The sequence below is a fragment of the Ostrea edulis genome, chromosome 8 (genome assembly GCF_947568905.1).
Source record: "Ostrea edulis chromosome 8, xbOstEdul1.1, whole genome shotgun sequence".
Lineage (NCBI taxonomy): Eukaryota > Metazoa > Mollusca > Bivalvia > Ostreida > Ostreidae > Ostrea > Ostrea edulis.
In genome coordinates this window covers 41,603,432-41,621,694 of record NC_079171.1, presented here as the reverse complement: position 1 = coordinate 41,621,694, position 18,263 = coordinate 41,603,432, and the positions used below count along the sequence as shown (strand labels likewise).

The following is an 18,263-nucleotide window of genomic DNA, read 5'->3' as shown; positions in this document are numbered from 1 at the left end:
GGGTTCGCGTTCATAATATTTTGCTATCTATTTAATCGTTTGTTCTTTTTTACGTTATGGCAGAATAATTCACGATGTTACAGAATCTTGTGATTTTGAAGATTAAGGATACATTGCGAATTTCCTGTTATATCTTTATTGACAGTGGTGATATCATTTTCTGCGCATATAAAACATTTACATGTTATGAAATTTTGAATACTTGAAAATAAATGATGCTGTAGTTCTTTTCTTACCCCCTCCACACTATTGACACTGACACTAGGCCGATATTATATTGTGGTAATGGTTGTAGACGTTAACTTGCGTTAAGTCCAGTAAAACAAAATGTTTATTAGTCTAAATAGTAATCGTAACTAAGCTGACAAAGGATTTTTATGGTAAGGATAGGTAGTTGAATATGAAAAATATATAGATATAGGGATCACGACGGGTGTGACCGGTCGACAGGGGATGCTCACTTCTTCTGGGCACCTTGTTCCACATCCGGTGTGTCCAAGGATCCGTATTTGCCCTTTTCGCTATTTTTCATTGCTTATCGGAGTTAGGAAATTGATCGCTGTTCGTTATCTTCACCTTTCCTGCTTACTTTACAAATTCCTCCAAAGAAGGCTACACATCGTATCAATCTTTAAAATCACCGGGATACAAATTGCCAGTGATGTTTGTCGAGTTATTGTCCGTTGAAGTCAATGAGCATCTATGGTAATGGGACGTGTGAGAGTTAAAAAAGAGAGAAAATGAAAGAAAAAGTACAAGCTAATTGGTATGAAATCTTTTGATTTTTTTTTTCATTTTTAACATGCCAGACAAACTTAGCTTGTAAGCAAAGGCAAACAATGTCTAAGCATTGACGTTGTTGATTATTGTTATCTAGTATTTTCGACGATGGTCATCTCGAATTTATATTTGATTTCTCGGTCATAAATGTACAAAACAACTTTTCAATATATTATGGATATATGTATCATTTTCCTTTGTTAAAATCTACCATTTTTGAATGTTTTATAACGACACATTGTCCATTTTGTAAATGAGAAAATATCATTATCCGATACATAGATTACGTTTGTCAAAGGCCTAAAACAAGAAATTTCCCTATGGCCGTATCTAACAAAGTAAATCCAACATTTGATTGTGCCGTTTTCATTTCGTCAGCAATGTTAGAATTTGACCTTGATCTTGACCCATAAACGCCAATGCAATTAATTGGTACCAGTTCCAGAAAAGGTATACCACGCAAAACTGTCTAATCCTGCGACTCAGTGCTGTTTAGGATGTCTGCTGTAGCCTATTTGATATCTGTAATTGACACAATGCCATTGAAATAGTCTAAAGCCAAGTACACATGCCTTGATATTCAGGGGTCCGTGTTTGTCCAAATCTCTAGTTATGATTGTTTATAAGAGTCGAGATTGATCACTGTTCGTTATCTTCACCTTTCACAAGGATTTTGCAATTATGATAAGGTGAGATTTTGAATTCAATTGTCCATTTTAGGAATGTGGAAAAAGTCTCAAATATGATAAAATATTGAACAATAAAAAGGAAGACAATTGTCGATGTACTATGCACCCGTAATGTATATGGATTACTTTTAGTAACATCAAAACATATGACGTTTCAACAATTCATACGATCATTCCTTACGATAAATCAAAGACTAAACTTCTTGACATCATAGACAGTTGCTTCTGCAACAATAGAAATAATGGAAAACGGAAGTATTCATATATACTGATCAGTCATCCAAAAATAATATTTTATCAAACAACACTCTGATTCCACGCACAAGTACTCTGAAGTTGAAATGAAAAATATGCTAGAGTTCCTCATTGACAGTATCTTCGTGGTCTTTGGTGATCAGATTTTCCAACAGTCTGTTGAAATATCTATGGGGACGAATTGTGATCTTTTGTTAGGTGATCTGTTTTGACATTTTGATGGAGCAGGATTGAATAAAAAAAAGTATGTTGCTGTGGCTCCAATTCTACATTTAGATATATCGACAACATATTATTTATAAACAGTAATGATTTTCACCTATATATCGATTCGATATACCCCCGTGAACTCGAAATAAAAGATACCACAGACTCGTCCACTTCTGCTTCATACTTAGATATCATATTGCAAATAGATATCAACAGCAAACTAACAACTCAACTTTATGGTAGAGGGAATGATTTCAGCTTCTCCATCGTCACCTTTCCATATTTATATAGCAATATTCCATTATCACCTGCATATGGTGTTTTTATCTATCAACTGATACGCAAGAGATTGTTCTGCGTATGGTCAGTTTTTAAATCGAGCCAGGCTATTGACAAACAAGCTGATGGGGGGGGGGGGTGTTTCAACGGTCTCGTTTAAAGTCAGTATTTAACAAATTCTAGAATCGTTATAACAATCTAGTTTGCTAATACAACCTATCATTTGGTCAAATGTTTCATACTTGTTGGGCTGTTCTTGGCACACTGATTTTGACTACTGATAACTTCGTTCACGTGGGTGAGATATAAGGCTCACGGTGGGTGTGAACGGTCGACATGGGATGCTTACTCCTCCTAGGCACCTGATCCCACCTCTGGTATATCCAGGGGTCCGTGTTAGCTCAACCCTCTATTTTGCATTGCTTATAGGAGAAATGATATTGATCGATGTTCGTTATCTTCACCTTTCATGCTATTGGAAATGAATACCATAATACATAATATCAATTTTACAATGTGTAATTGAAAGGTGAAAATAATGAAAAGCAATCAATCGTATAACTCATATTTTCATATCTAAAATGCACTTCATACAAAACACAAGGGCATGTTAAAATGAAGTATTTGGCGATTTCTGGTCTGAAAAATGTTTTCTCTTTTTATTGAAAATCGAGGCAGGCTACTGAATTCACATCGATTTTTAAAGATACACAATGAGTGATAAATCAAAAAGAACGTTAAAAACTTAAATAAAAGAATAGAATGTCATCAAAAGACAGTAATAACCTCACGCAAGTAAGTGCACCCTATACCATAAAAATACGTGCTCCATATGTCAAGATGCAATAAGAACTGGGGTCATTCCAAATCCTATCTGATAATAGTTGAATTGTATTTAAAACGTGAGACGATTTCGGCTTGAAGATCAATGAAAAGACATAATTTGTTGAAATGTGCATCTGGTGCATCAAAATTGGTACCGTATAAGTTTTACATTATGACCACTGGGTCGAGGCCTCTGCTGGTGGACTGTTAGTCCCCGATGGTCTCTACAGCCCAGTAGCTAAGCACTTCGTTACTAGCTTGAAAATACGGATGTATATTTAATTGCAGTGTTAAAATTTAGAAATTCATTTCAAAATTAAGGATGGTATCTCCCTCATGCATAGCTCTGATCCTTGGACGAATTTGTTTCCAGTTTTTTGGGGTTTTTTTTTGGCACTCTAGTTTTCCTTTTAGGTCTTACAAGTTTTTTGTCATTTCGAATTTACAAAATTTCGGCATGAGCATCACTGAAGATACATTATTTGTCGAAATGCGCATCTGGTGCATTAAAATTGGTACCGTATAACTTTTACATGATGACTTTTAAACTATATATACATGTTTTTATCAAGATGCTCTGAGAATCCTGATACGAGCAGGTGCCCGTGGGTCACTCCAACCCCTGTACTGTTGAAATTGTTCAGATACCTTTAAAATGATTAACAGTTTCACCCATAGAGCAAATGCATGTATATTCGTGTTCCATGAGGCACAATTCACTGAGCACCAGATTGTTATCGTTGTTTTCCACCTCATTTGTCCCTAGATTTAGAAATCGTACTGCATTTTTAAAGGGCAATATCAATCATCTCCCAAACGGTGATTCGGTTACTGCATAAATTGTAAGAGGAGTTTTGGAAATCAGGTTTATCTCTAAAAAAAAAATGTGCTCTTTAGTCCCCAATTATCCCCATGTCCGTGTGATAATGAACATTCTGAAACATCAATGGGCATATATAGGACACAACGGACTACCTTCCAACATGATGGTTTTGTTACTACGAAAAATGTAAGAGTAATTCTGGGATCCAGGGCTTTTATTGTCGAAAGCAAAATCATTTTGTCTTACCTCCATTTGGCTTCCAGAACAAAATATAATATTTAAAACGATTTTTAGAAATCTACAGAACATCACCAATTATCTTTATACTCTCATTAAATGGCTGAAATAGTGTCCATAGCCGCATAAAAACCGCAATCAATCAATCAACCAACCATCTTTCGAAGGATAATTTGCCTACTCCGTAAAATGTAATTTTGGGAACCTTGTTTTCGTAAATTTTCAAACTCCATTTGGCCCCTATGGTGAAAATAAAAGGATCAAAATCTTCTTGCACATATATAAGGAATAACCTATCATATCTAAACAAATTTGGTTACTACTTAAAATAAAAGAATTTGGAAGACAAAGAACTTATAACAAACAGACGGACAGAAAAGCGGGCAGACCATGGTAAGAACTATTTACTCGTACTTTTTATTTATTTTTTTTAATTTAGAAGAGTGTGTGTTTAGAAAATTGCTATATCGCAGGTGTTCAACACTGCAAACCTTATGGTATCGTGATGCAAAAGATGTTGATAGCTATGTCGTAGCAAAATCATATGCAAACACTGTATCTCTCTAACGAATGGTGTCATAGGTTGAAGAGGGACTCAATTCTCCAAGCTCTTGATATGCACTGTTGACATTTTCATCTTTACGGACTTGTAAGACTGTGTCTTTAGTGGAAATGGTGGAGTCACTCGCACGATATTTCTTATTTTTGTCTGATCTCTTCTTCTTCTTCCTGTAAATTGATTTCATTCCACATTTGAATCAAGACTTTTCATGATAATGTCGTATGTGATGACTTTTTGAGAGAAGCTGCTTACCATTTCATGATTTTGTAGAGACCATACACCCCATTTAGAACCACTATAACACAAAAGGCACATAAGACACCATAGAATCTGGTCTCGCAGTTTCTGTCGCATTCTGTGCCCTGTTGTTGAGTATCGACTGAAAAATGAATTGATACGGTGGGGTATGGTTTGTCTAACACCTTTAAAAATGCATTGATGTGCACGTACCTGCATACCGACCTTCTAAGCAATCATTTCCACGCCATCCAGTTTTGCAGCCCGATCTGCAATAGCCTGTCACATGATGACAATCACGTGATTTCCCACAGAATACGCTGCATTCCTCTTTACAACTAGCACCAAAATGGCCAAACTCGCAGACTAGAAAATTTACAAATAATAAGTGAATGAAATAGCAATCTATGGTTACTTTATATGTGGATCTCGTACTTCAGCACACATAAACATTACCCTCATCGCATTTGTTGCCCTGGTATCCAGGTTCACAGCCATCATTACAGGAACCGCTGACGTGATGACACTGCTTGGCCTCTCGACATTTTCCGCACGTCTGATTACAGTCTTGTCCGTATTGGTTATCAACACATTCTATTGTAAGGATTTGTATAAAGATGCAGTGTAGGTCTCAGTTTTGTTAATCAATGATCTATTTGTACTGAGGATAAGACTAAATACGCGAATAGTATGTTAAAAAGTATTGCGCACGTAATGTGACATGACTTGTATTATCTTACTGGAAGGTTAAAATCACACTGTATATATGTTTCGTCGCCTTTGTTTCAAATTATAGATATGAAATGTTATGATAAATCCAAAATAAAACCAATTACCAGTTGTGCTAAATATTTATGGAGAATTACATATATATAAGGGTGAGTTGCCTCTCCTTCTAACTATTTGATATATCGAAGTTCTGATTAAAATTGTTGAGGTTGTAATCATTGTTTCACATGCCGTGGTATTTATAAGATAAGATGTTTAGCTTTCCTTTTTAACTTGTTAAATCGAGAAAATGCGTTAAAAAGTTATCTTCTCGAAACTGTATACTTGATACATGGACATACATTCACAATGATTTTGACTACGGGGGACGCTGTTTACCTTATACCGGTCGACAGGGAATACTTTTTCTTTCTAGACACCTGATCATATCTCTAGTACATTAAGGTATCCGGGTTTGTTCATTTGTTCTCTATTTTGTATTCATTAAAGGAATGATGGGATTGATCACTGCTCGCTTTCTTCACCTGTTCACCTTTAGATAACGATATTGGTGTGTGGATAATTGGGTAGTGGTCCATGTAAGAAGATGCGACATTCCAAGAAAATGTTAATCGAAAGTAATTCAAACAGCAATTACTTGTATCACACAGAATCCCTATCCATCCTGGTTGACAGCCTCCCTCACATTCCCCGGATGTTTTGTTACACCGTTCTGGAACTACACAGTTTCTGCTGCATCTTTCTAAGCAATTCGTTCCATAAAAACCAACTGGACATGCTAGAATTACAAAAGTTACTAATTGAGAATCTAAACACTTGCAATAACAAAATGCTGTGATTCATTTTAGAAGTAGTTAAATGAGCTCTGGAGTCCAATTAATGTTATATTTTCAATGTTGCTTTGAAAATGAAAGTTATGTTTTGTGAAAAAAAATATGTATGTGAAGTTATGAATACTCACATGATGCATGAAGGTCTAATAACACCAATAATGAAACAACGTGTTAAACTTTTCATGATTTTTGTTAATGAGCATTATTGTTAAATGCATTGTATATGATGTAAACTGTCCTTAGAACTTAATTGCAAATTGTGTTTAACATACCTGCATCTTACAAATACACATGTTCCTGAACAAAATATCTTCCACAGTCTTGTAAGATATGATACACAATCAGTGTAATTTTTATTCAAATTGATTTGTTTCCGATATATACTTGCAAAGAAAGCGTAAATCGGATTAACGCAAAAAAGTTTAACGGTAAATAAGAATACCCTAGAGTTCCTTATTGACAATACATTTGGTGATTAGGTCTTCCAACAATCTGTTGGAATTCCCATGGGAATTAGATGCATATCTTTGAAAGGAACATACTGCATTTACTGTTTGTTATCTTCACCTTGCATTCAGAAAAAAAACAAACACAAGTATGATGCGTTTTGTTATTTGATACCAGCTTTTACATTCTCGAATAATATTAGGTCCTACCAGTTTTACACAATTCTCCTTGAAAACCGAAATAACATCCCTGGAGGCATGATCCATTTATGTGGTGACATTGTGTGTATTCTAGACAAGCTCCACATTCATATAAACAACCGAGTCCATATCTCCTCTGGTCACATTCTATAAATTGACAAATATCAGTTATCACGGTATCTTTAAGCCATATAATATATTGATATTCGTCAATACTCTTTTTAAGAAAGAAAATACGTTTAATGGAGTGTTTCAAAAAATGCTGCACCCAATCCATATAGCCAAAAATTTACCATCAGTACAGTGTTGTCCTTTCCAACCCGGGTAACAAGGAGATGTACATTGTCCTGTAAATCTGTCACACGTGTCACAGCTTCCGCACGGCAGTGAGCAGTTTTTCCCATGCAAATCAATAGGGCAAGCTATAAAATCAGTATTACAAAATAAGTGCCAGTAACCAGTGTTACATTTTCTGAGATTTTTTTTTGAGTTAAAACTTTATGAATTCAATGTTTGTTTAAATTATTTGGACTTAAACTTGCATGTAATATTCAAAATATGTTTGTGTCTCTCATCATGTACGTTGCATACACTTTAATTGATATGGAGGGATTTTAACGACTGTGATATATGGAAATCTACCATTGTCTGACCGTTTTACGTGAACTCATATCTTCACTTTAAACAGTTGTATCTTGTGGACAAATAGTACATGTATATGTGGTGCGCATTTGGAAGAGGTTAATATTAAATAACGAGTTTTATTGATAATAATTGTAACTTAGAATACATTTTTCACAGTATTCTCTCTTTGATTACTGTATCACCGCATGCACCAATGGGCCGGTTTGGTGACTCAGTGGTAAAGTGTTCGTGTGGTCACTGGGAGGTCGTGAGTTCGAGCTCTGTTCTTGCCATGAGCGCGTAGAGATTGTTCCTCCGTCAAACGCTCGAGATTTAGAAATGGGAATCACTAGGATTTCGGGAACAACCTTAAATACTGAGCTTGATATACTCCCGTGAAATAACATTTAAAAAGTAATACAAACACAATTCTCCTTATTTTGGCTTTAAAGCTAAATTGCGTATGAAGTAATGTATGTTAATACATATACCCATGTTATCATGTCAGAGGTAAACTATACTTCATCCATCAACATCAAATGTATATGCAATAACACCCAATCATTTAGAGAATATGCAAAAGTAATGGGAAAATGCAGAAATAAATTTCGGATGTTAGTGAAATGCAAATAGTGGTTATAAAACATTACCTCTTGCATAAGTATTAGGGTTGTCACCCCCCATGTTGGCGATTTAACCAGGGAAACATGTATACCATCACAATGATTGATGAAAGAGATGCAGACTTAAAGATCCTGAGTAACCAAGAAAGATGCTCATTCAGCCTCTGCAAATCACGCATCGCAGATAAAAACGATTGGCAATTATGGTATGAAATGACACAATTCATACCACCTCATTCCGGAATTCAAAACTACGGACGAACGATATGACAGACGTTGGACAGTGCTTTTCCATCATAGAGATGGAATGACCCACACTATGCTGAGGAAAAAAACTTCATTGTTTTCAGCCAAGACAGTAATTGCACTGACATAACACTGTACGTATGTACATGTGTAGTTAATTGCTTGAGAACATGACCACCAAATTACAAAGATACACAATGTATTGATCATGTTTGAAACATTTTAGAGGAATACTATTTTATTTCATACATGTAATTGATTTGTGTTTTATTGTTGTTGTAATGACTTTAAATATTCAGCGACATATACAAGTAATTACACAGCGTGAGGATTTCATAATTGATACATCTTAAATTAAACTAAAATCTTATTTTGGATTTATCTTTCGGAGGCTGATATTAAATAAGTCAAAGATAGCTACACTCTGCATGCCACCATTCCTGAGTTATATGTAGGTGACATCCGGTGTAAACAATAACAAACTGAATCACATCTACTGGCTGTCAAATTTGAATTTTGAAATTTCAAATGACAATAAATGTCTTGCTTCACACGTTTCATTGAAAAATGTTTACAGTAGATGTACACGGAGAAGAAGAAAAAGTCTGACAAAATTCTGGTGCTAAACATGATTTCTGAAGTTTGAATATAGCCCTAAAATAAAACATATCACGAAGGTTTTCATTGGCTGCTATTTATACTCCAATACTGATGAATAAAAACAGAAGGATCGTGTCGCGACAGGCATTGACAAGTTTAAAAACTACCATAGCTATTACTTTAAATATAAGCACAAGTGCAAATATATGGTAATTCACCGACAGCTAGTGAGGTATCAATATGGTCGAAACATATTCACAGGAAGTAATGCATATAACTTATGAACTAAAAGTGTGTACTAGTATAGCTTATATCGTCAAGACATACATGTTTTGCATTTGTCTCCGTAGACACCGACGTCACATCCGCTGCTACACGTTCCATCTATATTGTTACATGTGATTCCGTCACTACAGTTACCACATGTCTCATTGCATACTTCCCCATAATAGTGAGGACTGCATGCTACAAATGAAATGCATCATGGAATAAAAAGAGGAAATCCAGAACATAAAAATAAATTCATATCAAGTACCACTGAAGTACCACTGAAACAGACATACGTAGTTCACACTGATGTCCCTGGTATCCAGGTTTACATCCCTGACAGGCTCCAGTCTCTATGTGACAGTATCGACAGGTATCATAACAAGGGGTCGAACAGTCAGATCCGTAGTAACCGGGTACTGGACAACCTTTGTTGAATTAGGAAACGGGTCTTATTAAACCCAACCATACCCTTAGAAACAAATTGCAAGGCAGACTTAGAAAAAAAAAGAATAATGATCTAAATTCCCATACACGGTAGTATCAGAAAAAAAAATAGCTATATTTTTTGTCAAGGAAATGAGCAATCCGGAGAAGTTGATTTCATTTTCGTCTGGAGTTGTGAGATTGATCACCGTTCGTTATCTTCATCTTACATTCTTACAATTACTTGTGATATACGCCTAGTGTTGATAATTTTACAATTCCTACCATAAAACAACTGGTCATATTAGGTGAAGAAGATTGAGTATGTTCATAATGGGTCGCTCTAAAACAAGTAGTAACAGAAAATGTTTTGAGTGAAATGATCTGCGGTTATATTACAATATATGATGGCAATGGAGGATTAAATACGCTTGCGTTCATGGGAGGCATTATGAACGAAAAAAAAAAGGCAAATATGATGTTTCAATAAATGTTTTAATAAGCATTTCCTCACTTCGCTATGATTTAGAAAATAAATGCAGGTCGTAGTATCAATGGTGAGAGGTATTTCCTTCCCATTTTTGCAATAAGGAAATAAATTTACCAGCGAAGTGCCCCCTCCCATGCATATGAAAATACAGTAAAACTACCTCTGTGACTTTATTTGCTGCTACGATCCTACCTCACACAAAAACTTTAATGTAAGAATTTGTTATTTTGAAAGAGATATATAAAAAAAAAACCAATCATACTCAATAAAAGGTGAAGATAACGAACAGTAATCAATCCCATAACTCCCACAAGCAATATAAAATAGATAGTTGGGCAAACACGGACCCCTTGACACACCAAAAGTGGGATCAGGTGCCTAGGAGGAGTAAGCATCCCCTGTCCACCAGTCACACCCATTGTGAGTCCTATATCCTGATCAGGTAAACTGAGTTATCCGTAGTCAAAATCAGTGTTCATTTCGGTGTGTTAAGTTGTATTCTTCTGAATATTGATATCAAAGATGTATTTATGCTGTACATTAATATTGTCAGTTGTCACCAAACTTTGAAAATATCATATAGTTTTGGTTTTTACGAAAATAAAATACCATGAAACCCGATTCCTCCAGAAATTATATCTACGGATATATTCTATATATTCATAAAATCGAATATGTATTACCCACACTTCATGTAATTGTTGTAATCCTGATGTTAAAATAAAGTTCGGTTATTATTGTTGTTAAGCCAAAATGAGTTGAATTCGATGGTTTTATAGGTACATGTACCTATAAAAACTATTACAAATCTGTACATTGTCAACTTTATCACCACGCATATATTTACATAGTGAGTATATCTGCTGAATTGGTGTTATTTAATAAGAAATTGATATATTTTTGAGGGCACATTCTGATTAAAGATGAATCTTAATTTAATTTCAATAGGATAAATGGGCTGTAATATTTATGTTAAACATTGATCTGTTCACACTTCCGCCTGTTTATGCATGCATATACAAATATTAAAGAAGACATTGACACGATTGTACGATAACCATGATAGCATATTGTTTCGTAGCATCGCAATCGTGTCATCACCACCATACCAACGTGTTATCGACATGTTAGCACCGTGTCATCATACCCTCGAGGTGAGGGTATGATGGATACCATCGCGGAAATGTGATTACATGTGAGTGTTGGTTATTTTTATTGTAAGTACCTTGCTGATGCGTCATAGCATGTCATGCAGTTGGTTTTTTGATAACGTCTCAGTCATAGTTTCATACTAGTTCGATTTTGATGATATTAATTGTAAAAGATGCGGTATAGTGACAAAAGCAGAAACACTGCAATAAATAATCCCTATGTAAAATCGTAATAAACGTTTTAATGAAATGGAACTCAATAAGATCAGTCAATGATATTTCCGTAATTTTGCGTCACATGGACAACTTATAACGATATCGCTAAATCCATCAATCTGAAGAACATTGCAATAGATTTAGAAAAATACCCTTAACTATAGTAATGTATGTTTTGTATTTGTCTTTGTACTAAAAGTGTAGTACTGTTGTATACAAATGAACAATGTATTAGTTATATCTTAATGAGATAATAGAACATTAAAACATACCGTAAACCTCTACCTCACAGAGTTCATTAAATGCGTAATCACTATAACCAGTAGGGTAGGTCACTCCTTGTAGTCTTTCGTTGTAGTAGATGACGTATTGTCCGTGAACTGGACAGGTGACGTTAAGGACGGCGGGTATGGTGTCCCTGGTGTAGTCTGTGTCGTGTAAACACAATTTACCGTTTGTTCTGTCGGTTGCGTTTGATACGTATAACGAAAATCCCAAAAATCTACCAGACAAACCGTTTGTTGAACCTGATACATCAAAAACAAACAACGTAAATCAAAATGATGAAATATTGATAACAGAATAATCAGAACTGTTACTCACCATCTTTCAGTCCACATATATATTAGTAAAAACTTATCGAAAACTAAAATCAAAGGAGGAAAATGCAAGAGTTTTCCATTGTTCTAAAATGTTTGTATTTGGGATTCTAAGGCTGAAAAATAGAATATCTCGGCTGTTCGGCAGAAAAATCGGTAATGATAAGATTTTGTCTCAGTCTTTTTCTCGTTCAATACATGTTTTCAGTCGGTATAGGAGACAAGTGAATGTTAGTAGCTATCTACAGAAGGCAAATGGATATTTATCGGATGTGTATTTAGGTTCTCTGATCTGTTTAGGGTGAACATTCATTCAGTGTCTTAAAGTGTATCATGTCTGACCGATGTAATTCTCACCACATTTACAAAAAACAAGTTTGGAACTTACAGATGTTGTTGACGTTGATTGTAATTTACTTCGTGTTTTAAAAGAAAAAAATCTACCGTTGTAATATGTACGGGTAGGTAAGAATATTTGTTTATTGCATTTCGTGCTGATAGGAATTTCTTTAATAAAAAGTATAAATTTAACCGAATGGCTTTGTCGTTTACGTATGATGGTTTTTTTTCAAAACTATTTTTCATGTCTGCGTCAGCTTCCAAGACAAGAAGGTATTTTTTGATTATTTGCAAAACTTATGAAACTTATGAATATTTAACCCGTCCGTTTTCATCATATTTGCAGGAAAATGGATTCCTCAGATGACTGAGTTAGACATTATTACCAATTTTAGATTTAAAAGGTTTTCTTATTGTCTTTGTCATTTTGATGATTGTGTTAGCCTTTGATCAATGCATTCTCAGCCAAACTGCGATTTCATTCCGACTATTGACATTTTTAGGCAACATACCAATCGTTATGTGATGGTATTATTGTAGCTCCCAGTAAATGTTTGAGGACTGTCTTTGTATTCATGGGACTGTTGGTAAGTCATGAAACGATACATATTGGACTCCATAGCTTTGAAGACGTGCTCAGTAACAGCATCCTTAGTTTCATTCTGAGCATAGAGATTTTTTTATGACATAATTTTTCAAGATCGTCTGAACATCTCTGGCTCAAAATCTGTTATCTGTTCGTAAGCTTCTAGATACTCTACTCTCACTGAAAATTTCTCCTAAAGCCCTGGAAACGAAAATCCCTCTTTTATTATTTCAACGGCCGCATACAAAGGTACTTTGACAGAACATCGATGACATTTAACGTGTATTGATATCCTTTGTTATACTCCGCTAACTTGACCATATCCATGCGATCAGGTGACCATTGATTATCAATGCCGGTTACTATTATTTTGTTTCCTTGAAAATGTCTTCGTAGTGATCTTTGTTAACTGTAAGCCTCTTGGTTTTATAGCCACTTCCTTATGTTTTTTATTTGCTAATCAAACATGTACCATTGTCTCTCACATGTCAGAACTATTTATCCGGTACTGAAAAGCTTCCAGAATTTTAGTGGTCGTAATAAAATGCATGTAAACAATCCTCCTATGACATGTTTCTTCAAATTACAACAATAGAACGATTGTACAGCAGCATATCATTTACATTTATGAAGAAAATTCTCATTCAGTTTCATCATTTTCCGGTTCATCATCAAATTTAATGTAGCTCTCATCTTCATTACCGTCTTCATCAATTGTTTTCTCCCCATCCGTTTTCAACTTAATTTGCTCAAGTATATGCCTGTATTTTCTGAGAGTCATTGGGATAGCCGGCATTTTTAAAAACCTTTGTTTGGAACTTTTCAATACTTTTCATGACTTCCTCATGTATATTTCCAATACATCTAGAATAGTTTGGCCATATAAATCTAAAAACGTGATGAAATCGATTTCTTTCATTTCACGCAAGGTGAAGATAACGAACAGTGATCAATCTCATAACTCCTACAAGCAATACAAAATAGATAGTTGGGCAAACACGGACCCCTGGACACACCAGAGATGGGATCAGGTGCCTAGAAGGATTAAGCATCCCCTGTTGACCGGTCACACCCCCCGTCAGCCCCATATCCTGATCAGGTAAACGGAGTTATTCGCAGTCAAAATCAGTGTGCCAAGAACGGCTTAACAAACGGTATGAAACACGTCAGACAGCATTTGACCCAATGCAAGGTTGTATTGACGAACTAGATCGTTATAACGACCATAGAATTTGCGAAATGCTGACTTCAATCGAGACTGTTGAAATCAGCTTTATATTCTGCTTATCGTTTTGATATTTTTCAACTTTTTGTGACCAAGACTCTTCGTTGTTTGGACAGTTTTCTCATCCTCCTAATGTATTCATCTTCTGTTGAAGTTTCAGTAAAATCTGCTTTAGAATCCGTCTCATTATCTTTTGATTCGTGGTTTCTTTGTAGGGGAATCATCATTTTTTTTTCTTTTGGGACTGTTATTCTTTGTAGATCATGTTTGCTGCTGTTCGGAACATGCCATGGATCTCTTCTCCTTGACAGGGTTTTTAAGTTTCAAAAAGTGACGCTGTAAATCATGAGGCCAGACATATGCTCTGAGACAAATTTTACACTGATTAATTGTGGACAAAGGTGATTTCATTGACTGCAGAATATGAAATAACTTGATTTCCAACTCACAGTTTCCTATGTACTTAATGCAGTTGCATCTTGGGAACTCCTCAAGTGACCGTTCCCCAGTAGTTAATGTGTTAATGTCGATGCACAGAATTTGTTGGTTCGAATCCTACTCAAACTAAAGTCGTAAACAATATTCAATAATTTTTCATTCTCCACGTGCTTGTCGGTCTTTAAAATTTTATTCAACAACGGTTAACAGCCAAGTTATACAACTTACATCAATAATCTTCATCTGTTCGGATATTAGCGCGAACGGATAATTGATGTCAGAGGAAAGAGAAGTGCCAGAAGGAAAGCAGTTGTAGAAATGGATGAGAACATACAGCCACTGCCGATCATGCTGATTGATCTTGGGTCGCAGTTGTGAGACGCAGGTAAATTAGTCAATACATCACCCGAATTTACATAAGTAACGAGTCTTTTGACTGAAACCTTGATAAAAGAGCTTTTGTGTCACGACAGGCGTTAACGCGATATATACTCTAAATATTACTAAAACATCACAGCTGGCGACACTACTATTTTTAATTCAAGAAGATTCAAATCTTTTTTCAAGAGTTTTATTTTCTCCTGAATTTACACAAATGTAATGTAAGCGTATCGATTATCATTCAACAAACGGTATAATCATCAATCAGCTACTATATGTCATATGCATTTAGTCCAACATCAAAACAGATGTATTGATCTGTTTAATGTTTTGATATATATTTACGACTTTGACTCTATCAGTAATAATTTTCTGTGTGGATATTTAATTAAAAATTATTGCAAAATATTATATACGGCGGGTGTAACCGGTCGACAAGGGATACTATACTCCTCCTAGACAACTGATCCCACCTCTGGTATATCCAGGGGTCCGTGTTTGCTCAACTCCTTTTTTGTATTGCTTATAGGGGGATATGAGATTGATCACTGTTCGTTATCTTCACCTTTCACAATAGTCTAATTTGTATATTTGATGAAAAAACATTGTATATTCGCTGTTACTCGTTGTGATCACTTACATATCCAACACTTATTTTTTTCTTTTATTTTGGTACGCCCGTCTGACGTGACGTAATATATAAATATATATATACAGTATAATTTGTCCAAACCGGCCTCTGAGTACTCCGGCGCTCTGTCAATTCCGGCCACAAAATATAGTCCCTAACATTTCTTTAACAAATCCTTTATTAATAATTCCCTCTACTCCGGATACTGCGTATTCTGTATATCGGCCGGCTTACACAGTCCCAACTGCTATCAATTAACTTTAATTATCCTGTGTAAACCGGCCCCTCGATGATACACCACCCTTATTGGTGCGGTCGATTGTATTTGGTGTACACAAGGTCCCAACTGCTCGTAATTAGCTCTAATTATCGCATTTAAACCAGCCACCCCACGATGACCAACCTCTCGGTATTCGGTCGATCACACGCAGAGTACACAAAGGGTGTCTCAAGGGAAGCCACAGGTAAGTAAAAGAGTTCAACTGGCGATGAGTCGCGATCAGTTTAAAATAAAACCTGATTTTTAGGGGGTGCACTTTTCAATTATGACAGCACAACGCACGAGGTAATGGCGCCCTACCCCTAACGACAGAGACGAGAACTGACATTAGAAGACAAAGTTCAATTAATCGATGAATTCGATACATTCTTGGAATGAAACAAAATCGGCAACAATCCTGTTATGTTTTCCAAAAGCAGGGTTTCCCCTCGTGGACTTCTCGGAGCTCTCCGGCGAGTCAGACAGTGATGATATGCAGTTAGTTAGTACAACTTGCCATGTCCGGTCGATCACTCGGCATTACATTAGTTTCCGTTTCACAAATTGAGACAGTTGAAAGCGATACATTTACAATGAAAGCTGGGAATGACAAATTTTAAACGAACACAACACAAACTTGACGAACGTACATAATGTAGCACTTGGTAACGGCGATGATGTAGACGAAATCGACAATTTACCAACAGAAAATTGCGCGAATAATTCCCAGATTTTAAACTGTTTAATAAAAATTGAAACTTTTTCAAATGAGCACGACAATAAAACATATTTTTACATTTTGAATTCGTTTGTGATATATTAAAACGTTAGCAATCATTACACACGTATGCATTGATAGTGAATACAAGAGAAGCAACTCTCATTCTTGTCAACATTCTGCACTCCGGACTCTGTGCAAACCGGCCAATTTCTTTGGAACCACATATAGCCGGTTTAGACAGATTATACTGTATATATATATATATATATATATATATATATATATATATATGTGTGTGTGTGTGTGTGTGCGTGTGTGATTCTGCCATATTGGGGACCTGCTACAGATACGCAAGTCTTAAAATGGGGGCCTCAAAAAGTTTGGGGACTTGACTTAGGTCCCCAATCTTTTTTATCGTTCAAAACAAATAAATAACATGTCTACTTTCTAGAAAAATAAAAAAAATAACGTGTCCCACTTTCGGGGTTTCATCAAACACATGATTACACAGATACTGTGTGGATTGAAGTTGCCATCTTCGTTTACGCACCTCTGACGATACACACATGTAATATGCGCATGCGCATGTGTAAAGAGAACGGAAGTATAAATGTTTTGAGTCGGGAGTCAACAAACATGACAAAAAAAGACACAGAAAGGCTGGGCAGGAAATTCTGGATTCTTTCAATAAGGATTCTTTCTATATCAAAGAAACGCTGGAAAAGGGTATGTTTTGTTACTTGTTTGATGAAATATGATGTGAAGAATCTTACATCTTATTTTAAAGTGCAAGTGGGGGGGGGGGGGTCATTGACGATTGCTGCATATTAGAAATTCAATTGAAATGAAAAGACAGACATATTGGTTAATATTTTCCCTTCAAATAGTACACAATGTATACTACGCGGGTAGGTTAAGGATTCCCTTATAGAATATCACAGTGCACTTTATGCCTTTACTTCTCCGAACTACCAATATATGACGTCATAATGGAAAATGACGTCAAGTCACTGCAAACTTGAGCTGTTATGACGGGGAGAATATCAAAAACTTTAGACCTTATTTCAAACTGCCTATAAGATGTCAGAACGCTATTGCAAAATTCACGTGTCTGAATTGTATTTTAATATCTTATATGTGCGAATATTTTAAAATAGTTTGTTTCATTACCCTTGATTGAAATTCAGCGTGTTTAAACTGCTTTCGAAAAATATACTTTTGAAATATACTCTGATTTATACAAGTGGTAAGAGGTAGATTTATGATGTGTTTATAAAAGAGTCTAGCGCAGGCAATTTATAAGGATTCATTTGAGATCTTTTACGGAAATCGTGA

General features: G+C 35.5%; 1 protein-coding gene across 3 annotated transcripts in view; it reads right to left on the bottom strand.

The window, feature by feature from the left end:
• Positions 1-2,836: 2,836 nt before the first annotated feature.
• The window catches only part of LOC125661697 (multiple epidermal growth factor-like domains protein 11), a 55,886-nt gene continuing 40,459 nt past the window's right edge, over positions 2,837-18,263 (bottom strand). The window contains exons 3-12 of one of the 3 annotated variants that reach the window (XM_056146131.1): positions 12,022-12,276; positions 9,763-9,894; positions 9,527-9,664; positions 7,400-7,528; positions 7,116-7,253; positions 6,264-6,404; positions 5,354-5,491; positions 5,123-5,263; positions 4,913-5,039; positions 2,837-4,827 (exon numbers count right to left, since the gene is read on the bottom strand). In XM_056146131.1, the coding sequence (XP_056002106.1) occupies positions 4,662-4,827; positions 4,913-5,039; positions 5,123-5,263; positions 5,354-5,491; positions 6,264-6,404; positions 7,116-7,253; positions 7,400-7,528; positions 9,527-9,664; positions 9,763-9,894; positions 12,022-12,276 (1,505 nt within the window). In that variant the 3' untranslated portion in view covers positions 2,837-4,661. The remainder of the gene's footprint in view (positions 4,828-4,912; positions 5,040-5,122; positions 5,264-5,353; positions 5,492-6,263; positions 6,405-7,115; positions 7,254-7,399; positions 7,529-9,526; positions 9,665-9,762; positions 9,895-12,021; positions 12,277-18,263) is intronic. The other 2 variants (XM_056146132.1, XM_048893807.2) reach the window with 2 other exon arrangements.